Genomic DNA, 24,050 nt, shown 5'->3' on the forward strand with positions numbered 1-24,050 from the left:
GCGCTCTGCTAGTGGTCGCTTCCAAATTCGGTCCGTCAGCGTCAGTGCCATTTTTACGCATCCCACCCGTATTCGAAGTGCCCCGCCTTTCCTGCGCTCTGATTGGTCTGCATGATCAGGAGGCGAGCATTGTAATTGGACGGTTAGGATATTATCGCTGCAGTATACATTTTTAATGTATACATTTCTAATTATACAACTATTCAATGTTTTTATAAAAGTAAACGTTTTATATTGTATTTAATAAAAAAAACAAAGACTGTGCACATTTTACCGGTTGTTAAGTAGACGTAGTTTAACGAAATCCACAGAACTGGTCGTGATGTGACACAAACAGTATATATTTTACGAAAATGAAAATAAAATAGAATTTCTAAATTTCACTGTTTTTTCTCAATCAGAAGGGCCTTAAGTTATCAGTAGTTCAAAAATCTCAAAAATAAAATAAAAAAGAAGTGGACAAATTGGCAAATTGGCAAATAAAAATACAATATTCTATTGAATAGAGTCTTTACTCTTCTAAACTCTTTACTAATCTTTACTTTTCCAGTGAACAATTTTAGTTAGTAAAACGTTTTCTAACAATTTTGATGCCAACGTTTCCCAGAGTCATGTCATCCGCTGGTTTTGGTCCAAAGTCAGTACAGTATTTTCCCGCAAAATCTTACCACTTCATGCTTCCCTCTGCTGACAACTTTTATGGAGATGCAGATTTCATTTTCCAGCAGGACTTGGCACACTGCCCACACTGACAAAGGTACCAATTGGTCTTATATATTATATTTATTTTTTTTGAGACATTGATTTTTGTTTTTAATTGGCTGTGATCCATAATCATCAACAATAAAATAAATAGATCACACTGTGTGTAATACATCTATATAATATATGTGTTTCACATTTTAAACTGAATTACTGAAATAAAATTACTTTTCAATAATACAATTAATTTTTTTGAGAAGCACCTGTATATAATATTGGGACTGCTGCTTGTGAATGTATTGTTTTGTTCAGTAAAACAAAATTTCAGTGAAATAGACAAGCTGGAGTTTAGCGTTTATTTTCTATCCTGATTTAAGGGACAAAAGGCAAAAAAAATGCTCAAATAAAAACCTCTAACTAAAAACTACAAAATGTACTACATTCATTGCATATATATCAACCAATCCCATCAGTTCTACCCTCCTCACCGTCCACCCGGCGGAGAGAGTATGACCTAACTACTAGCCAATAGCAGCAGAGGGGGCGGGGTTTGTCGGAATAGAGGTGGGAGGTGGACGCCTGTCTGTCCCCTTAGGCCGGTGTGGGCGGGGCTTTCATGGAATATGGGCACAGCGAGGGCGGGGCCTCTTTAAATATTCATGAACCCTATTCTAATACTACTGCCAGGCAGAGCTGACCAACGGTGACGTGTTCTACTCAATTTCCTGTAAGAAGTGCTGATAAGCACCGTCCAGGAATAATAAATTTTATTAAAATCTATGGGTTTATTTGTTTTTTTTTTGTGTCAATATTTTTTGCAAGATATTATTTTAAACTGTTTTATATATGTTATTTAATCGTCACTGAACATTAGAGTTCTATGGCATGAACAAAATATTAAAACATATTTTTAAAATGCTAATTGTAGTCAAAACTCTCAGTAGAAAAAAATCTCAGGGTTACAATTACCGTTTTAAAATGTTTTGGTAACGTTGCTGCAATGGCACTTTTGCTGCCATTTGCTGCAATGTAATTTTTAGTTTTGAAATTGTTACTTTTAAAGTTTCCATAATGTTAATATTCGTCTAGCCGGAATATTACGTGAGAAACGTTCTAATAACGTTGTGTTACAAACATTTATTATGTCACACTTTTTTAAAACGTTCTTGAAACATTATTTATGTTCTCTCAGTAGAACAATTTCTAAGGGTTACAATTCACGTTTTTAAACGTTCTGGTAACGTCGCTGCAACGTCAATTGTATCAGTGTTTTAATTTTTAGCTTTGGAATTGTTTTAACGTTTAACGTTTCCATAACGTTAGTATTCGTCTGGCTGGGAACGTTACGTGAGAAAGGTTCTAATAACAAACATTTATTATGTCACTCTTTTCAGAACGTTCCTGGAACATTATTTATATAAAATTACAGGCTAACCTGTATAAGAATGTTTAGCAGCATTTTGAAGATGTTCCGGGAAGGAACATCTTCAAAATGCTGCTAAACATTCTTATAACGTTCTCTGTTGGTCAAAGCACTTTAACCAATTATATATATATATTTTTTTAATATATATTACATATGTAGTATCACATATTACACTAGGAAATTAAAAAGTGATTTTTGGTCAGCTTACTAGACATTTACCTTGCTATAATCATCTAAACGTTATAAATAATGCAAGTCCAAACGTTATCGTGTAGATACTGGTCTGTGATTTATTGTTGATCGTAAATGTAAGGCTGCGATGCTGACATTATTGATTTCCCTTGAGAATTACTGCAAGCTGAATGAGCTGGACACAGACTGCCATTTCTGCCTGTTAATGGAAATAACGCTGTTAGACTGTTACACAGTGTTCTGGCATCACCTTCAGGCCAGCTGCAGTATTGATATTGTCTTGTTGGAGAAAAAGACACTGCAAGACAAGGATGTCACCTTTCCTTGATATCCTTGAATGATTTTATGATATTAGGGAAGAGACGTATTTGAATATTTCAATCATTTTCTCACCATTTCTAAAATTATATATAAAGCTGTAGGGAAAAAATAGGGACCACTTAAAAATATGAGTTTCTTTGATTTTACCAAACTGAAAACCTCTGGAATATAATCAAGAGAAAGATGGTTAATCACAAGCCATCAAATCAAGCTGAACTGCTTGAATCTTTGTACCAGGGGTAAATGCATAAAGTTATCCAAAAGCAGTGTGTAAGACTGGTGGAGGAGAACATGCCAATGCATGAAAACTGTGATTGTAAACCAGGGGTATTACACCAAATATTGATTTCTGAATACTTAAAACTTTATGAATATGAACTTGTTTTCTTTGCATTTTTAAGGTCTGAAAGCTCTGCATTTTTTGTGTTATTTCAGCCATTTCTCATTTTCTGCACACAAATGCTCTAAATAGACCAATTTTATTTGGAATTTGGGAGAAATGTTGTCAAGTAGTTTATAGAATAAACCAACAATGTTCATTTTACTGAAGCATATACCTATAAATAGCAAAATCAGAGAAACTGATTCAGAAACTGAAGTGATCTCTTATTTTATCACAGAGCTATATATGGTTGTCTTGTCTTGTCAGGTCTATTTCTGTCTATATTGTGTTCAACTCTGACTATAAGCTTCTTTTCCCCACACAAATTATACAAGTTAGTTCCGACCTCACAATCTGACAAACGTTGTAAGTCTATGATATTTAATATGTTATATGTATTTTATGTAAACTCCACCAGAAGCATGATAGGAATTAATCTCAAAAAGAATCTAGTTGCAGTCTTGCAAATAGTGCATGGACAGCATTAATAGCATTAGCAGGTGATGCTGCACTGCATTCTGGTTACTGTGGTGATGAAAACTAGTGGTGATGATGTCCAATCATCGGACAGTATTTAAGTGTGGATAGAGACTGACAAATCCCAAAACAGGGGGGGGCGTGGTTTATCGGGATACGGGCGCAAAATAATAGGCTAAAGCCGTTAGCCTGTGTTTAGCCGGTTCTCCGGAGGAGAGATGGAGGATTAACGGGAATCAGGCGTGAATCAGGCCACGCACGCCCCACCGGACCTCCCCATGGCGGACCTCGCGGTTTCTCTGCTCGTGCTCGCGGGAATCGTCCTCGCGTGCGAGCTGGCGAGGCGCGCGAGCGCGAGGCTACTGTTCGGGGCCGGGGCAGGTACCGGCGCGTACGCGGCCGAGCTCATCTCCACGCTGCAGCTGTGCGCGTGCACGCACGAGCTCAAGTTGCTGGGAGACGCGGGGGTCTCGCAGCCCCCGCCCGTGGCGCTCGCGCTCACATACGCCACGGCAGTGGTGCAGGCGTTCACAGCGCGCGGCGCTACGTGCAACCCGTCCGGCGCGCTCGAGCGCTTCCTCCGGCGCCGGGACGGTGACTCGGACTCTAACGGTAAAGGATGGCGAACTCTGGTTGCGCGCGTGGCCTGCCAGTTCGTGGCCGCAGTGGCGGCTCGGGACGCCGTGCGCCGCCTGTGGGCTCGCGGGCTCTCGGAGCTGCACGCGCGGCACTCGGCATCAGCGTTCAAGTGCGCGAGCCCCGTGGGGAGCGCGCCCCTGCTCGCGGCCGCGGGCGTAGAGATGGCATGCGCCTTTGCTGTGCACGCCACCGCTTCGTGCACGCGCGGCTGGCGGGAGACGTTCAGGGTGCACGCGGTGGCGGCCGTGATCACAGCGGCTGCCTATGCAGGTTGGTCAGTCTCTCTCTTTTGGCTGTGTTCCAAATCGCACATTTAGCACCCTAAGTAGTGCCTTCCTTTAGTTCCCTGTGTCCCAAATCACACCGAGTTCAGAAAGACTGATGTGAAGCCATTGAGTAAGGCTATTTAAAAAAAATATATGGATTCCTATTGTTAAATAAGTTTATACACAATCCAGGTAACAATCCATCTCCTCACCCACATTTAATAAAATAGCTATGTGTCCACTGCCACACACTTTGGGCACGCATTTCCACACAGATCCACTTAAACACAACAGTGAGTGGAAATGGAGGAGCTACTGAACACAATGTCATGTGACCAAGAAAGCCAAAAAACTCACTGGTCCTCCTGTTTTTTCAATTGCAGTCCGGATGCAAGAATTTTATCACTGAGTAGAAGTGTGAAACTAATCTGGATAGGGTTATGGACATGGAGGCACACAAAAGCACTGGCATCAACCCACTCCACCGTCCACAAATCCAGATTTAAAATCAAATGGGAAAAATAACTGTGTTTGTCTGTAGATCTAATATTTTGAAGAGATATTTGTAGAGATGGGGTCACTTCTACCACAAGCTCGAAAATTAGATTGATTCAGTTTAATTTCCTACTCCACATTTACTATACTCCAGCTAAGCTGCATAGTTTTAATTAAAAAGCACCCGTTTGTTATAGATGTGGTGTTATTGATGGTACTTTCCTACACTGTACATTGTCAGAGAACTTGCATACCATTATCTGAGATTCAAATCAAATTTATTTATATAGCGATTTTACAACTGATGTCACAAAGCAGCTTTACAGAACAATGAATCAGTGAGCACGGCGGCAAAGAAAACTCCCACAGAGCCATACTGGAAGAGGAAGAAACCTTGGGAGGACCAAGACTCACATATAAGCAGGGACCATCCTACCACTGGTCAAACAGCTTTTAAATGAATGTTAAGTCATTATGCATTTACACAGGTTCAGTATATCCATATGTATAGCAACACAAGTAATGAAAGCACACAAGTAATGAAAAAATCTTGGCATTTCTTTTCTAATACATCCAGAAGTTTTGATATTGGGCAATTTTACCAACTCTGACCTTAAAAGTAGTTGCGCTAAAAGGCTCACTGAAATGAATATGTAATATCATCTAAAATGTATGTTGAGTGTACCTGAAACAATTAGAAACAACTCATTAACTTTTTTGTTTGTCTGTGTATTTATTTATTTACCTGTTTTATATGTATTTTTTATTGTTGTATTAGTTCAACATCTGTCTGATATAAGAGTACAACATCTTGGTACCTGCTGAGTCTTGTAGAAGAGAGAATTAATATATTTTGACTTTCTTTGTTTCTGTTTAGGTGGAAGCATAACCGGCTCAGTGACCAACCCAGCGCTGGCCTTCTCAACACAGTTCCCCTGCTCTGGCAGCACATTCACAGAGTACAGCTTTGTGTACTGGATGGGGCCAGTACTAGGTGAGACACTTAAAAAGCAGCATTATGGGAGAATGAGTATTTTTTGGTCTTGGTCTAATTCTCATCTCCATGCGTCCACATGTGTGGACATCACATTTTTGGTTGTCTAGACCAGTGTTTCTCAACCAGGGTGCCGCGGCAACCAGCACCCCCCCCCTGTTCTCACCTGAAGTACTGCGCCAGCACCCCCCCCCCCCCCCCCTGTTCTCACCTGAGGTACTGCGCCAGCACCCCCCCACCCCTGTTCTCACCTGAAGTACTGCGCCAGCACCCCCCCCCCCCCCGTTCTCACCTGAAGTACTGCGCCAGCGCCCCCCCCCCCTCCCCCCCGTAAACTGGGGTGCCGTGACATCTCGCATATATTTAAAGGGTGTCGTGATAGAAAAAAGGTTGAGAAACGCTGGTCTAGACCACTACACTAAATTTTGCTCTACAAGGGCCTGGTGTCCTCTAATGAGGACATTATACTTTCACCTAGTGGTGGCAGAAAATTTTAACACGTTACAGTTTTGATTTTGTTCAGAAATTTAAATGAACAGTAAATACAGTAAATGCTTATGTTTTTTTTTACTTTGTTATATCCTTGTGTTAAAGCAGCACTTCAAATGAGCCATATTGCTCAGTTGTTTCTACTTTTGTTTTGCACTCAGGCAAAAAATGTTGCTGTATTCAGGCACAAAATAAATGTTTTACACATCATAACTAATTGTGACTTTATTGTGTTCTATCAAAATATAAAACTAAAGTCCTCATATGTGGACACCTCAGAAACTGCATCATGTAAAAAGATTATTCTTTGTTTTTACACTAATTAGGTGCCTATTAGCCCAAAAAGCAAAAAGAAATAAAAAATGCATGCAATGCAAGAGTTCAGGTCTTAGGAGGCTAAAGACAATGTAGCTAATGTAGCGAACAAGAACCAGAATCTTATATATGACAATAAGTACTGGAACTACGAGGCTAAAGTATAGCCAAACATCAATGGCAACTTATGTACAACAATTATCACTTAAGTTACAAGTCTAGTATAACTTAAAAGCAATGGCAGCTTATGTACAACAATTATTACTAGAGCTACACAGATAATGTAGCTAATTAAATGAAAACATCTCCTAATCTCTCCTCATCTGAGTTTAATAGAGTTTAATTTCTAGTTTTCATCATATTAATCAACACCTGGTTTGGTAAATTGGTAAATGTGGTAAATCAGGTGAGCTGCTGACGGAACTGAACATAATATACACGTGCTGGCTGAGTAGCATCCAGGAGAAATCTGGAGAAACTACACTATTCTTCAGCTTGGCTCCCAGGATATAACATACTTAGTTAAAAATGAGAATTCCTTGTTACGTTTCACTGTATGTATGTTTATTTGCATCTGTTCAAATCATATGTGGTGCTTTTTTCAGGTATAAACACTCATATTGCTGAGATAAATGGATTAGTGTAATTTGCTTTGGTGCCTAAAACTTTTGGACAGTACTGTACATCTCTTACACATCCAGATATATTGGGTATTATCATTTGAACATGAATTATGCTATCAGTCACATGAATTTAATGCATTTAATGTTGTTTTTTGTTGCTCTTGTGTTTGCAGGCATGGCAGGCTCAGTCCTGCTGTTTGATAAATTTATTCCGGGTCTTTCTGCTGAGAGGAGATCTCACGAGGAGCAGATATTCAACACTATCCAGAGAAAGAGAAAGAAGAAGTAACTGAAGAAACTGGAGAAAATGTTCTTACAGTCAGGACGTTATACGTACAAGTTACGGTTGCACATTTTATGAAACTACAGCACAGAAATGTAACGTTCTTGTTATTTTGTCCCACTACTGTCAGTGTTTCAATAGTCAACACAATTTAACCGCTTAAACTGGAAGTGTCTGTATGCGGGTTTCACACTTACGTTTCTCACTCTTAAACTACAGAGCTTAGATATTAGTTTTTTAGTGGATAGTGAATTTCAACATAGATACTAAATAATTTATAGTATTACTTAACAATTAGGGATGCATCGATGTGGGAATTGTGGGCTGTTGCAGACATCCGATATTACATATGTATTAATCTGCCGAAACTGATATAAACCTTTATAATTTACAGAGACACAACGGTATAACTATAAAACTTATATATATATATTATTTATATATATATATATATATATATATATGTATATATATATATATATATATATATACATATATATATAAATTGCTTAAAGCAACTAATCTTAAAGTAGCATGCCCTTTTTATGCTATACAGTAAATACGCCAGCAAGTATCAGTTTTAAATATTGGCCATATCGATGATTAAATATTAGATCCCGATGATTTAAAAAAATGAATTATTGGCTGATACTGATATAATTCCAAAAGTGTATCCATACTTAATAATATACAGTAGCTTTAAATACTGAGTAATTTATGTTAATTACTAAATCAATTACATTAGTTACAAAATACAGCATAGTATATACTAAATACTTTATAGTAATTACTGAATATATAGTAACAGGAACAGTAAGCCTGCAGTTTGACAGGGTAAGCATGGTGTTGATAGTTAAGGAATTCTTTAATTTTTAAATAGCTGAACTGCTGCTACTTACCACACACACAAAAGCACAAGCACAAACACAAACACACACACACACACACACAGTGCATGTTATTTATGAATGCAGATATTCATTAAAGAGCTAGGCATTTCTGGCACTTATGCAAAAACACTATTAAGCTTGAACTGGACATCTATGCTTATTATATTTATGTTCTGTACTGTTTATGGGTAATTACATATTTTTAAGAACAATTACATTTGATTTGAGAAAAAAAAATCTCATTCCAAGGAGCTATGAGTAAGAAAATATTCATATATAGTTGCATTGTGTTTTCACTGTTCTTAGCAATAACAGAGACAACTTAGGGTTAATTGTTCCTTTTGCAAGGCGTTACATATAAAAAAAAATGCTTATTTATGGTACATTATCCAAACATTGCGACACAACATTCCTGTAATATGTAAAAAATGTATAAAGGCTACGCATGAGATTCCCTGTAAATAATTTTGAATATTAGCTTTTTGCATAGTATTGATATACTAGGTGCCTTTGGATTGAGGGAAAGTGTCTCAGGAAACAAATTTAAACTGTATGCCTCATTTGAGATGTCAGTGTTGCATTTTAAAAGGTGCCATATAATCAATTTATTAAGTATTTAAAAAAAATGTGTGGTGTATAATAGGGCTGCATGATATTGGAGAAACTATATATTAATATATATTCCAATAATAAAAAATACAGAAATTTTCACCTGAAGTCAGGAAGGATCCAATATGTCACAATATTAATAATGCACACTGTGTATCCAAGATTGTAGTTAAATACATTGTATGGGGCTTATATGATCTATCTCTGACAGATATTTAAAAATGGAAAATAATTTTTCTATCTGTATCAAGGAGCAAAAAGTTGTTACATTGATTTAACATTACATGAATTTGCATGTCCTTTGATGTGACGATTGCACAAGTCCACATGCCGCTGATGATGATGAAACATTATATTTGCATTACCAATGTATAAATATTACCATATTTTTCGGATTATAAGGTGCAGTATCAATGAATCAGCTAGCGGTTTGTCCCAAGTAGCTTGTTTTAACATGGCATTAGTGGCTAATGCTAATGCTGCTGCACCCAGCCTTAGTGCTGTAGAAACTTCACTAGAAATCATCCTTATAATGCTGTACTTTTGCGGAGTGGCTTTACTACTCCTTAATACCTGGCTGGTAGAATTTAATGTATCTTAGGTGCACATTATAGTCTGAAAAATACAGTAAATACAAGACCCGGTATGTGATTTAGGCTGAAAAATGCACAGTTTCGGTTTTTCAAGCCTATTTATCACCCTGTTAAATGTGATGTGCTCTCCTTTTATTTCCTAGTTGACTTTTCTAAGATTTGCTAGGTTAGCTTTTAGCTTAATACTTCCTCTTATGGGCTCTTTAGGTACTGAACTCTCATTATTTAACTATACCAACATAAATATATTTTAACATTCTGAACTAGAGCATCATACAAGTAAAAATGAAGAATTGCACATTTCTTTTACCTCTGATATTTCAGTACACTGACAATGCTACTTGATTGCTACAATGCTACAAATGCGTTAAATAAATATTTTACATCAACACTGTTTCGTCTGATGGTTCAACCGCAAAAATGAAAAAAGTAGGAATATTATAGAAATGGATGTACAGCTCTGGAAAAAAAATAAGAGACCAAATTGAAAACCTCTGGAATATAATCAAGAGGAAAATGGATGATCACAAGCCATCAAACCAAACTGAACTGCTTGAATTTCTGCACCAGGAGTAAAGGCATAAAGTTATCCAAAAGCAGTGTGTAAGACTGGTGGAGGAGAACATTCCAAGATGCATGAAAACTGTTATCAACTCTCTCTCTCTCTTTTGGCTGTGAAGCGGGTACACAGTTGGTCTCAGTTGTAATACTGGTGTAAAGTCGCTGCCAGCAGCACCTCGGCAGATTGTTGGAGAATCTGCAGCGAGAGCTCAATCATCAGCATGCAGCGCCGCACTGTCACCATCATAATCCTGTCAGGATTACATCACCAGGGAGAAGAGGCCAAAACACTCTATGAGGAATTAAATGACACTGTCTGCTGATCTAGAGGGTTTAATACGGGTCTAAAACCAGGATTAGGATTCAGTCATTGTCAACTAGAGTGCTGATTTTCTGTAAGATTACTTTTGTAGTCTTTTCGGCCCCAAAATATAATTTTGTGAATTTTATAAAGATCGGGTCATCAGCAGTGGTGAACTCAGGCTGTTTAAAGGGCATGGGCAAACAAATAAAAAAGGCACTCAGTGAGTCCGTGAGTCTGTAAATGATGTTATGTAATAACAAATGTTTGGGAGAAGGACCACACCCGAACTCTATGTTCTAATTCCACCCCGTATCAATCAACCGCCCTATAAATACCTGCCCTAACTAACTACCTCTCGTGACCAAAGTTCGCAATCCACCTCCTCCCCAACAACGCTCTCTCTACCTGCATGGATATAATTGCACGCTTCTTCAAGCACGCAGTTCAGAACTCCAGCCCAGATTTCCCTAAGTTCCCTCCCCTTTTTCCTTTCTTCTTTCTCTACTTTAGGCGTGGTACGCACTTACTGAGTTCGAACACAATCGTAGTCATATAATAAACATAACATAATCAACAATGTCGACTACATACATTTAACAGCGTAGAATTTCATTGTCAGTGCTGTGCTAAGGTGTGATGGAGCGCAGTACACATCTGTTTCTAAAAATGCGTAAACACACCAGATAAGGGACAAGACAACAGCCGAAGTTACTTTTTATCAGCTTATTACAGATTTAAACATATTCATTTGAAGACATGTCATTTAAAGACATATTGAAGTATATATATAACATCTGTCCTGCGCATGTCTGCTATTCCTTGTAATGTTTACGTTAATATAGGTACGTAAATTACCAAAATGTCCTGTAAAATTGGTCTAGGGTAAGTTCAGATGTCAGAGTGCAGTCTTTAGATAATTTTTATTAGATTATTATAGGTCAAAAGAAGTATTGGAATTAATGGAACATAAATTAGGTCTTAAAATAGAAATTAACTGAAATTCTTCTATGGAATTTTTAAAGAGAATATAACTAAGAAATAAAATGTTTTTATGTGGTATATAATATGTTTGGTAAAAGCAAAATTATGAAAAACAAGAAGTAGATTGACTATTGTTAATGTTTTTGTATCGAGTAAAATTGTTTTTAAAAGAACTGAAATGACAACAGACTTTAAATACTCTTTTTAAAGACTCTGAAATATGGTCTACCTTAAATATATAAATGGACTCAATCCCTCCTTTAACTTGTAGTTTTGGATGATTTGTCTTATGTGAATTTTGTGCTATGAATCTTGTGTTGAATATTTTGTATTTGTGAATATTTTCTATAAAGGTGTTTAAATAAAAAAAAAAGTAAAACATGCATTTACTCAGGAGCCTTAGCAATAAATGGAGGGCATGAAAAAAAATAATTGAGAAAAATATTTATCAACTACTAAAATAGTCATTAGTGGCATTATTTTCTGAGGGCATTTCCAGTGTGATGGTATGTTTATGTTAAACAGATTTATTTTTAGCTTACATGTGAACCACTGCCTGAAACATGTTTGAAGGCCCATACGTCCACTCACTGCCTTCCTATTGAGTTCCAGTCTTTCTGTGACTAAGCATTTCTTATGCAAGCATGTCTGCCTGAGCCCTACATTCCTAATGAGCAGCCTGTGAGTGGAGCTCACAGAGCTAGAGTGGAGATTAAGAGTCGTGAACAGAGCAAACGTGATTCAGCTGATAAGCTCTAAACTCTGCAGTGCCCAGAAACGACCGTTAGAAGCGTGGCTGACTGGAGAGGTGCCACTTACCATATATCTTCAAACCCTCCTAAACTATTAATATTTCATCTACATATCTATCTATAATATTGTCTAAAGGTTCTGTTTGTTCATTTAGTATAAAATTGCAAACAATACATCATGAAAGACAAAGCGCTGCCTTTTAGTGGACATTTACTTGATACACTCCATATCATTGAAAAGTTACTTTATTTCAGTAATTCAATTAAAAATGTAAAACTCATATATTATATAGATGTGTTAAACACAGCGTGATCTATTTAATTAAAAGCCAAAAATCAGTGTCTTAAAACATTAGAATATTATATAAGACCAATTGGTACTTTTGGCAGCGTGGGCAGTGTGCCCAAGACCTGCTGGAAAATAAAATCCGCATCTCCATAAAAGTTGTCAGCAGAGGGAAGCATGGCCATAAACCCTCACTTACCATCAGTAAATTTCACATTTCATTTGGAAATCAAGAGAGATACACAGTCCAAGCTGCTTGAGGTCTAGTGTGCCGTTTCCACCAATCAGTGATGGTTTGAAGAGACATGTCATCTGCTGGTGTGGATCCACTGTGTTTTATTATAAAGTCTAAAGTCAGTGCAGTTTTGTTTTCCCTTAAAATCTTACAGCACTTCATGCTTCCCTCTGCTGACAACTTTTATAAAGATGCAGATTTCATTTTCCAGCAGGACTTGGCACACTGCCCAAAGTATCATTTGGTCTTATATAATATTACATTTTTCTGAGACACTGACTTTTGGGTTTCTATTGGCTGTAAGCCATAATCATCAACAATAAAATAAATAAACACTTAAAATAGATCACTCTGCTGTAATACATTTATTACATTTTGAACTGAATTACTGGAAAAAAGTAACTTTTCTATGATATTCAATATTTTTGAGATGCACTAGTCTATAGCTAGGTCATTGGTAACATTACTCATGACCGTAATAAACAGTGTTAAACTGTTGTGAAAAATAACTGATGCAGTTAAAATACTGTTAATTAAATGTACCCTTATTGTAATTCGTTACAAGATTAAATATTTGAAACCACCAAGTACTAAAAAAATAAAATGCTGATATGTTTTTATAGATCCGAGTCTCCCTGTTTAGAGCGTGCCATTAGAAAATAGTAGGTGGTGGTATAAAAAAAAATAAATAAATAAATAAATAAAAATTGTGTGATCGAAGCAACAGTATTTAGTTAAAAAGAAATGTACATGCAATAAATAACAGCAACATATAAATGTATATTTATTCCTCTGTGGGAGAATTAAACTCTGGACAAGTTCTTTGTACAAAAAAACTATTTTATTTTAATACTTGATACAAATATCACTGCTTTTACAATTTGGTCTAAATGAGAAGTACAAAACACAACATCAGAAGCAGAAATGATGTTTTTGGCTCTGGGGATACCTAGGTCTCAATGTACAAAAGCCCAGAAAGTTCCACAGAAGGCATTAATATACTTAAAAGTGACCTGTGGTGACCTGAAGTGCTTCAGCTTGTGCTGGGGAAACATGGTTTATCTATAGAAACAAAAAAAGAACATTTAGGGATATTCAATAAAGATACAGTACATTATAAAGCAAAGCAGCAGTAAGTAATAGGTGTAAATATTTCAATTCAGTAATGGAAAAAAGGCTTGCGATTTTGAGGGATTGGGTGGGGGAGTGATTATCACTATGGCTGGGATAATATATTGATATATACTATCGTTTTGACCATATTGTATCGATACTTCGCATCAAATAGATTTTTTTTTTACATATTTTAATTGAAACAAAATCTGCCACAAAATTTTATAAAATTTGATGTCTGTAATTTTTGGATGGTCGTTCCAGCACACTGGTACCATTAAACAAAATATTTTATCCCTTCTCCCTTTATATGTCTTGTGATATACTGAGTATCACAGAATCACTGTATCATGGATATCATTATCATGGGCAACACGTTCCTTAATAACATCATATCGAGAGATGCCCTGTGATTCCCACTCCTACTTACCAGTGATCCACATCAGCATCATCAAACTGTCCAGCTTCTGCAGAGTTCGAGTCCACCTCCATTCCATCTGGTAACAAAGATCAGACCACTAATCAGAAGTCACAGGACTGTATTCAGGGTTCATACACATTTTTAACCATGATTTTTTATGACCTTTCAAGGCCTTCAAGGCAAATTTTCATGACCATACGATTTTTACAGCATCAGTGCGGACATGGACAATAAAACCAAAAATTAACTAACTATAGTTGGTCTAAAATGAATCAGAAAAAAAAAATTGACACACAATCTTTAGTAAGAAAATATGCGTCAGATCCTGAGAGCTCTATTGTCTAGAGCTAAATTACTGATTTTAACTCTTTGTAGCTCAAAACAGATTTTCTCCATTGATAAACTAAGGGTGTACTCACACTAGGCCCGGTTTGGTTGAATCGTGCCGGAGCACGGTTCAGCCCCCTCCCCACTCCCCCGCAGGCCTGCACTCACACTGCGCTAAACGATCCGTGCCCGAGCACGCTTTCGTCATCAACAGGCGACTTTTGTTTTGAAGAACAGTATGCACGCGCAAAACAATGGAGTTCAGGATTGTACTGTTGTTTTTGTTTCTCTGGAGTCGTTTTGGGCGTGCAAATACACAACTGAACCAGAGATTCATTGATTGTGCAACACAGCGATTTACTGCTAATCGTGCTGCACGTGTAAGAAGGTTTTTACACAAGCAGCAGACGTTCAGGGAGAGATTTGCAGCTTTACTCGCGGACTACAATTCACGTTCATCAGTAAGGTAAAAGACGTACTTGCTATATACATAAATAGTGACCAAAGGAGCGAAACTCAAGTAATAATAAAATGTGTTTGTTGTTTAGGACTTGTAGATAGTAGTCCTAATTTATTATGGGTAACACTAACCATTGTGGTGCTCTTTAGAACCCTTTTCAAAAATATTATATGCAGAATTGTGTATAACACGTCCTCCGTTTACAGTAGCGTCGCATCACTGACGTCATCTTGATCCGTGCCCGGGCACGGTACAGATGCAGTGTGAGCGCAAACCGTGCCCGGGCACGGATCAAGATGACGTCAGTGATGCGACGCTACTGCAGGCCTGCGGGGGAGTGGGGAGGGGGCCGAACCGTGCTCCGGCACGATTCAACCAAACCGGGCCTAGTGTGGGCCTAGTGTGAACCGTGCTCGGGCACACCTCTCCAAGCGGGCCCGGGCACGGTACGCAGTGATCACACTAGCCAATCGAACCGTGCTTAGGGAGGTTTTTCGGATTGCCTAGTGTGAGTACACCCTAAAAAACAAGTTTTGTAGATTGCAAATTTTCCCTGACTTTTCCAACATTATGGGTATTTTTAATTTTTCAAAGTTTATCCAGGCCTGGAAATTGCTATTTTCACATTCCATTACTTTTCCAGGTTTTTCATGACCGTACAAACCCTGTGTATTACATAATTGTGAAATAATCAATTTTCCCCAGTTGGACACAGGCAAATGGGAGCACACATCAGGCAATGAGGGAACAGTCATCCCACTAATGCAGTAATGTCAGAGGAAGGAGAAAAACGAGCATGTGCAACAACCAGAGCCACTGATTTTAAGGCATTTATACACTCATTATTAATGTCTAAACATACTGCCATTGCTAGAGATGGATATGGCTGTTCAGATATAAAGGTCCCTGCTATAAGGGCCGCTACTGACACCTAGTGGCTTCAAGTGTCTTTTTACACAAGGGATAACCTGTTAAAATAATTATATCATCATGTCTTCAATACTATATTTATATGATAAAAGAAAATCATAAAATACTTGATTTTATTTATGCAGACAGAGCAAAAGATTTCAAAGGTTCTAGCATGATAAGGGAAATATAGCCTGCTACATATGTATTAAATTAGGTGTTTGAGGTTACATGTACATCTCAAAAATGTAATATCATTGGAAAGTTACTTTATTTCAGTAATTCAGTTCAAAATGTGTAACTCATATTATATAGGTGTATTACACACGGATTGATGTATTTTAAGTCTTTTATTTCTTTCATTGTTGATGATTTTGGCTTACAGCCAATGAAAACCCAAAAATCAGTGTCTCAGAAAATTAGAATATTATATAAGACCAACTGGTACTTTTGGCAGTGTGAGCAGTGTGCCAAGTCCTGCTGGAAAATGAAATCTGCATCTCCATAAAAGTGATGGTGACCATATCAACTGCTGGTGTTGGTCTTACTGCACTTAATACTTCCCTCTGCTGACTAATTTTATGGAGATTTCATTTTTCAGCAGGACTTGGCACACTGCCCAAATGGTACTGTATGTAAAAAGTCTTGCATCTGTTATAAAGGCATATAAAAGAGCATATATTTTCCAAAACATTAATAATTAAAAGATTAATTGCTCTTTAAAAAGGAGTGACTGCATTAATATACTTATAATTATAGTATCATATAGGTCATAAAATTTTAATAACAGTTTAGTGCAATCATTTCTGGGACAATATGACCACAAAAACTATTAAACTGCAACAGTCCTACCTAAGAGTATAATTTTGATTGCACAAGTGTTATTCAAATAATCATTTAATTACAAAATCCTTTCAGGTTTGCAGGACCAGGGAAACCACTACAATATACAGGACCAGGACTGAAAAACACTGAATAAAATTATTATTCTCATATAAAAAGAGAAAATATAGATGCTGTATAGGATTTAAATCAGCACTCACCTTCAAACCCAGTTGAGGGCTCGTCAGTTCTGACTCCAGCCATGTGGAACTGCTCAGCTACGGACTGGGCCAGCATCCCCTCCAGCCTCTCCAGAGTGGCCTGACCCTCCACCGTCAGCTGGGACAGACCCTCCTCATAGGTGTAAAATGTGGGTATATCCCCCTGAGCTTGTTCTGGAGGAGAATAGAAGAGGGAGGACAGCAGTAAATAAACCTGAAAGTGTGTGTGTACAGTAACATTCCACTTAATCATAGCTGTTCCTCACCTGCCTCCTCCACGTCATACTCCTCCCCTTCAAAATCATCGTCCGAATCTTCGTCCTCCGGGTCGGGGTGCAGCGCCTGGCACTCGCACATCGCAGAAAACATGGCCTCCACTGCAACACACAAAACATGTTAACTTTATAATTTTCACTGTATTGTTAGGGAACAGGCAGTTTAACAGCCTGGTGTGTGAGTGGGAGTGGCCACAACATTAATAAAATTATAAATCAGATATAATATATTTGGTAATACGGATATATTTGGAATATTTGGCAACCAAAACAATTTCAAACTAAGTGGAAAGACTGAATAACACGTAACTTTAGCTACTTAGCAGGCCAGGGTTAGCAAGTTGCTAATAAGTTCCTGGGAGCAATTTGCCTGTGAACTCTGGTTCCACATTACATTGATTAGTGTTCCCAAGTTCCTATAGACTGTACCGCATATTCTCTGTACCGTGAAAGTCTGTAAAAAATACATGTACCACTAAATATCAAAATTTGATACCAAAAAGGTATCGAACAAAATTTCTCTGTAATACCGAGTACCGTAATGCGCACTCGCTCATTCTCTCTCACTTGCTCACTGTGTATCTCACTCACTCCTCTCCCTCTCTCGCTCTGTCTCTCACTCAGTCTCTCATTCACTTGCTCGCTCTGTTTTTCACTCACTTCTCTCCCTCTCTCGCTCAGTCTCTCATTCACTTGCTCGCTCTGTTTTTCACTCACTTCTCTCCCTCTCTCGCTCAGTCTCTCATTCACTTGCTTGCTCTGTTTTTCACTCACTTCTCTCGCTCTGTCTCTCTCGCTCAGTCTCTCATTCACTTGCTCGCTCTGTTTTTCACTCACTTCTCTCCCTCTCTTGCTCAGTCTCTCATTCACTTGCTCGCTCTGTGTTTCACTCACTTCTCTCCCTCTCTCGCTCAGTTTCTCATTCACTTGCTTGCTCTGTGTTTCACTCACTTCTCTCCCTCTCTCGCTCAGTCTCTCATTCACTTGCTCGCTCTGTGTTTCACTCACTTCTCTCCCTCTCTCGCTCAGTCTCTCATTCACTTGCTCGCTCTGTGTTTCACTCACTTCTTTCCCTCTCTCGCTCAGTTTCTCATTCACTTGCTCGCTCTGTTTCACTCACTTCTTTCCCCCTCTCGCTCAGTTTCTTATTCACTTGCTCGCTCTGTGTTTCACTCACTTCTTTCCCTCTCTCGCTCAGTCTCTCATTCACTTGCTCGCTCTGTGTTTCACTCACTTCTTTCCCTCTCTCGCTCAGTTTCTCATTCACTTGCTCGCTCTGTGTTTCACTCACTTCTCTCCCTCTCTCGCTCAGTTTCTCATTCACTTGCTCGCTCTGTTTCACTCACTTCTTTCACCCTCTCGCTCAGTTTCTCATTCACTTGCTCGCTCTTTGTTTCACTCACTTCTCTCCCTCTCTCGCTCAGTTTCTCATTCACTTGCTCGCTCTGTTTCACTCACTTCTTTCACCCTCTCGCTCAGTTTCTCATTCACTTGCTCGCTCTGTGTTTCACTCACTTCTTTCCCTCTCTCGCTCAGTTTCTCATTCACTTGCTCGCTCTGTGTTTCACTCACTTCTCTCCCTCTCTCGCTCAGTCTCTCATTCACTTGCTCGCTCTGTTTCACTCTCTTCTCTCCCTCTCTCGCTCAGTCTCTCATTCACTTGCTCGCTCTGTGTTTCACTCACTTCTTTCCCTCTCTCGCTCAGTTTCTCATTCACTTGCTCGCTCTGTGTTTCACTCACTTCTTTCCCTCTCTCGCTCAGTTTCTCATTCACTTGCTCGCTCTGTGTTTCACTCACTTCTTTCCCCCTCTCGCTCAGTTTCTCATTCACTTGCTCGCTCTGTGTTTCACTCACTTCTCTCCCTCTCTTGCTCAGTTTCTCATTCACTTGCTCGCTCTGTGTTTCACTCTCTTCTCTCCCTCTCTCGCTCAGTTTCTCATTCACTTGCTCGCTCTGTTTCACTCACTTCTTTCACCCTCTCGCTCAGTTTCTCATTCACTTGCTCGCTCTGTTTCACTCACTTCTTTCCCTCTCTCGCTCAGTTTCTCATTCACTTGCTCGCTCTGTGTTTCACTCACTTCTCTCCCTCAGTCTCTCATTCACTTGCTCGCTCTGTTTCACTCACTTCTCTCCCTCTCTCGCTCGCTCTGTTTCACTCACTTCTTTCCCTCTCTCGCTCAGTTTCTCATTCACTTGCTCGCTCTGTGTTTCACTCACTTCTCTCCCTCAGTCTCTCATTCACTTGCTCGCTCTGTTTCACTCACTTCTCTCCCTCTCTCGCTCGCTCTGTTTCACTCACTTCTTTCCCTCTCTCGCTCAGTTTCTCATTCACTTGCTCGCTCTGTGTTTCACTCACTTCTCTCCCTCTCTTGCTCAGTTTCTCATTCACTTGCTCGTTCTGTGTTTCACTCACTCCTCTCCCTCTCTCGCTCTGTCTCTCGCTCTTGTCCCGCCCTCTCTCTCCGTCTCTCCCTCGCTTGCTCACTCTGTGTTTCACTCACTTCTCTCCCTCTCTTGCTCAGTTTCTCATTCACTTGCTCGCTCTGTTTCACTCACTTCTTTCCCTCTCTCGCTCAGTTTCTCATTCACTTGCTCGCTCTGTGTTTCACTCACTTCTCTCGCTCTGTCTCTCTCGCTCAGTCTCTCATTCACTTGCTCGCTCTGTGTTTCACTCACTTCTCTCCCTCAGTCTCTCATTCACTTGCTCGCTCTGTTTCACTCACTTCTCTCCCTCTCTCGCTCGCTCTGTTTCACTCACTTCTTTCCCTCTCTCGCTCAGTTTCTCATTCACTTGCTCGCTCTGTGTTTCACTCACTTCTCTCCCTCTCTTGCTCAGTTTCTCATTCACTTGCTCGTTCTGTGTTTCACTCACTCCTCTCCCTCTCTCGCTCTGTCTCTCGCTCTTGTCCCGCCCTCTCTCTCCGTCTCTCCCTCGCTTGCTCACTCTGTGTTTCACTCACTTCTCTCCCTCTCTTGCTCAGTTTCTCATTCACTTGCTCGCTCTGTTTCACTCACTCCTCTCCCTCTCTCGCTCTTGTCCCGCCCTCTCTCTCCGTCTCTCCCTCGCTTGCTCACTCTGTCTCACGCTTATTTGCACTGTCCTCTACTCACTCGTTTACACAGTCTCTCCCTCTCTTGCTCACTCACTCTCTCTCCTTCTGTCTCTCTGTTCTATTTGAAAACAAGAGACAAATATTTTAAGGCTATTTAATGAAATGATAAAAAAAACGTCAAAATTAACAGATTAACTAGCGAAAAACATGTTTGTTAATTGAAATTTGGTCTTCAGCCAAATCTTGCATTTTGTTCGGTTTTAGCCAAAAGTTTACATTTCAGCGCACCCCTATTTGGAGACCTTAAATGTTTCGTTAAAATAAATATCATCAGGTTACATTCTCTAAACATGAATGAATTACAAAACCCCACACTCACATGCAGCTTTATCACTGGGAACAAATCTGATTTCTGTGATGACTCCCTCGTCATCGTCATCATTATCACTCTCTTCTTCACCTTCATCATCTGGAGCTCGTACCTGCATCTCTGCTTCATTTTCATCTGCAGACACAGGAATTAAAGGAACAGTTCAGCAAAAAATAAATAAAAATCCTCTCTGACCGAGATAAAATCATAACCGAGTTCACTTCTTTAGTACAGTATAGCTACAAAGCTAATATTGCACATACTAAAAGTCTTTATTAAGGTGGTGTAGACCTTTCCATGTGTTTTTTGGGTGTTTTTTAAGGCGGATGAAAGAAATTTTCTTACCACCAAGTTTTTTGTTAACCATCACATACAGGTGCTCCTGTGGGTAAGCGCTGACGTCTCGGGAGATTGCGTGGAGGCTGATGGTGGGATACTCCAGTGAAAAACCCATCCCTGATCCATCCAGCCACGACAGACGCCTGAGAGAGCAAAATACTGTTCAGTTATAGTTTATAGAAGTTATTACATCAACCAATTGGTTAAGAACTCATGTTGTGAGGCCCAACAGTGTTTTACCATAGCTTTTTCGTATAGAGCTAGGCGTTCTATACGAAAAGTGCACAAGAGCTGGGCGTTCTAGAAAACAAGTGCAAAAGAGCTGGACGTTCTATTAGACAGGTGCACAAGAGTGGCACGTTCTAGAACACAAGTGACCAAGCATTCTAGAACACATGTGGATGTTCTAGAACACAAGTGCACAAGAGCTGGGCATCCTAGAACAAGTGCACAAGTGCTGGGCATTCTAGAAAACATGTGGATGTTCTAGAACACAATTGCACAAGAGCTGGACGTTCTAGAACACAATTACACAAGAGCTGGGCGTTCTAGAACATAGGTGCACAAGAGCTGGGAGTTCTAGAACACAAGTGCTTAAAATTTTAAAACACAAGTGCACAAGAACTGTAGAATACAAGTGGACAAGAGCTGGGCATTCTAGAACACATGTGGATCTTCTAGAACACAATTGCACAAGAGCTGGACGTTCTAGAACACAAGTGGGCATTGTAGGACACAAGTGCACAATCCTGGGCGTTCTAGAACACAAGTGCACAAGAGCCACATGTTCTGAAACGCAAGTGCACAAGAGCTGGGCGTTCTAAAACACAAGTGCGCAAACATTCTAGAACACAAGTGCACAAGAGCTGGGCATTCTAGAACAAGTGGATGTTCTAGAAAACAAGTGGGCATTGTAAGACACAAGTGCACAATCCTGGGCGCTCTAGAACACAAGTGCACAAGAGCTGGTGTTCATTAAGATAAGTGCACAACAGCTGGGCATTGTAGAACACAAGTGGGCGAGCTTGACGCAGCCTCAAGCAGAGTAGTGTGCACTACCGTGCGGATTGGAGCGCAGCCCCGCAGTAGGTGATGAACAAACCAGCACTTACGATTCTGCTACGTAGAGGGTTCCTGTTCCGAGTCTTTTCCCGTCCAAAACTGCCGAAGTCTCGGCCTGTTGGTGCCGAACACCGTCACCAGGAGGTACCAAGCCTTTTAACAGAACCATACTTAATATTTACCCCCTAAAAACACTAAAACACCTCTGCCTGGGCTGTGTGCCCACTCAGCCAGCCGTTTACTCACACTATTGAGAGCTAGTTTATTAGCTATCTGACCTGTTTTTGCTTCTTAAGCTGGTAAAAATAGCTACGAAAAATGCAGAAAAGCTATAAATCGCGCAGTGCTGCTATTCACACAGCGGCCACCGGGCTCTCGGAGCTCAGATAAGCTCTAGCTTATTTTTAATGGCTTATTTTTAAATCTTAAATATCCCCCAGTCTCGCTTTCCTCTCCCGTGTGGTAACGTAGTGTTGTTTCTTTCCATGCGCGCCACACGAGAGCCAGGCCACATATGTTCCAATATGTGCACTCGTGCACTATTTAGAATACTGGCTCCACAAGCGTTCTGATTCTGATTAGGCGCCCTAGGTAAAACCAAACGCGTATATTGGAACACTCCCCGTTTTGGACGCGATGGGTTGAAAGAATTCTCTTCCGCCAGTAAGTGAAGGGCGTGGTGCGCTATTGCCCCTTTCAGGCTAGGAGATGTAATGACAGGCTTGTGTGCTAAATCAACTACAGGTCCTTCTCAAAAAAATAGCATATTGTGATAAAGTTCATTATTTTCTGTAATGTACTGATAAACATTAGACTTTCATATATTTTACATTCATTACAAGCCTTTTATTGTTGTAATATTGAGTTTGGCAAAAAAGTAAAGAAAAAACATTAACATATTTCATCCGGCCAATAAAAGAAAAGTGTTTTTAATACAAAAAAAGTCAGCCTTCGAATAATTATGTTCAGTTATGCACTCAATACTTGGTCGGGAATCCTTTTGCAGAAAAGACTGCTTCAATGCGGCGTGGCATGGAGGCAATCAGCCTGTGGCACTGCTGAGGTGTTATGGAGGCCCAGGATGCTTCGATAGCGGCCTTAAGCTCATCCAGAGTGTTGGGTCTCGCGTCTCTCAATTTTCTATTCACAATATCCCACAGATTCTATATGGGGTTCAGGTCAGGAGAGTTGGCAGGCCAGTTAAGCACAGTAATACATGGTCAGTAAACCATTTACCAGTGGTTTTGGCACTGTGAGCAGGTGCCAGGTCGTGCTGAAAAATTAAATCTTCATCTCCATAAAGCTTTTCAGCAGATGGAGGCATGAAGTGCTCCAAAATCTCTTGATAGCTGCCCTTGATAAAACACAGTGGACCAACACCAGCAGCTGACATGGAACCCCAGACCATCACTGACTGTGGGTACTTGACACTGGACTTCAGGCATTTTGGCATTTCCTTCTCCCCAGTCTTCCTCCAGACCCTGGATGACATGCAAAAATTGAGCAACAGTCCAGTGCTGCTTCTCTGTAGCCCAGGTCAGGCGCTTCTGCCGCTGTTTCTGGTTCAAAAGTGGCTTGACCTGGGGAATGCGGCACCTGTAGCCCATTTCCTGCACATGCCTGTGCACGGTGGCTCTGGATGTTTCTACTCCAGACTTAGTCCACTGCTTCCGCAGATCCCCCAAGGTCTGGAATCGGCCCTTCTCCACAATCTTCCTCAGGGTCCGTTCACCTCTTCTCGTTGTGCAGTGTTTTCTGCCACACTTTTTCCTTCCCACTGAGGTGCCTTGATACAGCACTCTGGGAACAGCCTATTCGTTCAGAAATTTCTTTCTGTGTCTTACCCTCTTGCTTGAGGGTGT

General features: G+C 39.8%; 2 protein-coding genes across 3 annotated transcripts; one reads left to right on the forward strand and one right to left on the reverse strand.

Moving 5' to 3' along the window:
* Nucleotides 1–3,575: 3,575 nt before the first annotated feature.
* aqp11 (aquaporin 11) lies at nt 3,576–8,038 on the forward strand. The gene is made up of 3 exons (XM_007257788.4): nt 3,576–4,409; nt 5,778–5,894; nt 7,495–8,038. Exons 1-3 carry the CDS (start codon nt 3,779–3,781, stop codon nt 7,608–7,610), a joined length of 864 nt encoding a protein of 287 aa, XP_007257850.3. The 5' UTR covers nt 3,576–3,778; the 3' UTR covers nt 7,611–8,038.
* Nucleotides 8,039–13,642: 5,604 nt separating this feature from the next.
* Nucleotides 13,643–22,748, reverse strand: clns1a (chloride channel, nucleotide-sensitive, 1A). Of its 2 annotated transcripts, XM_007257762.4 has the most exons (7): nt 22,239–22,746; nt 21,133–21,269; nt 20,797–20,922; nt 17,355–17,465; nt 17,089–17,262; nt 14,359–14,425; nt 13,643–13,877 (listed from the first exon to the last, which is right to left on the reverse strand). In XM_007257762.4, coding segments are annotated over exons 1-7 (735 nt in total). In that variant the 5' UTR covers nt 22,358–22,746; the 3' UTR covers nt 13,643–13,876. The 2 variants fall into 2 exon arrangements, with proteins under 2 accessions (XP_007257824.2, XP_015463483.2); XM_015607997.3 differs by lacking the exon at nt 13,643–13,877 and having other exon boundaries at nt 14,355–14,425; nt 22,239–22,748.
* Between the last annotated feature and the right edge of the window lie 1,302 nt (nt 22,749–24,050).

The sequence above is a fragment of the Astyanax mexicanus genome, chromosome 9 (assembly GCF_023375975.1).
Source record: "Astyanax mexicanus isolate ESR-SI-001 chromosome 9, AstMex3_surface, whole genome shotgun sequence".
Taxonomy (NCBI): domain Eukaryota; kingdom Metazoa; phylum Chordata; class Actinopteri; order Characiformes; family Acestrorhamphidae; genus Astyanax; species Astyanax mexicanus.

Coding starts and splice junctions, on each gene's coding strand:
- aqp11 (XM_007257788.4), top strand. CDS start 3,779: ATGGCGGACCTCGCGGTTTCTCTGCTCGTGCTCGCGGGAATCGTCCTC. Junction 4,410..5,777: donor CACAGCGGCTGCCTATGCAG/GTTGGTCAGTCT, acceptor GTTTCTGTTTAG/GTGGAAGCATAACCGGCTCA. Junction 5,895..7,494: donor CTGGATGGGGCCAGTACTAG/GTGAGACACTTA, acceptor TTGTGTTTGCAG/GCATGGCAGGCTCAGTCCTG.
- clns1a (XM_015607997.3), bottom strand. CDS start 22,357: ATGGTTCTGTTAAAAGGCTTGGTACCTCCTGGTGACGGTGTTCGGCAC. Junction 17,466..20,796: donor TCCCAGTGATAAAGCTGCAT/GTGAGTGTGGGG, acceptor TGTGTGTTGCAG/TGGAGGCCATGTTTTCTGCG. Junction 14,426..17,088: donor GCCCTCAACTGGGTTTGAAG/GTGAGTGCTGAT, acceptor CTTTGTTACCAG/ATGGAATGGAGGTGGACTCG.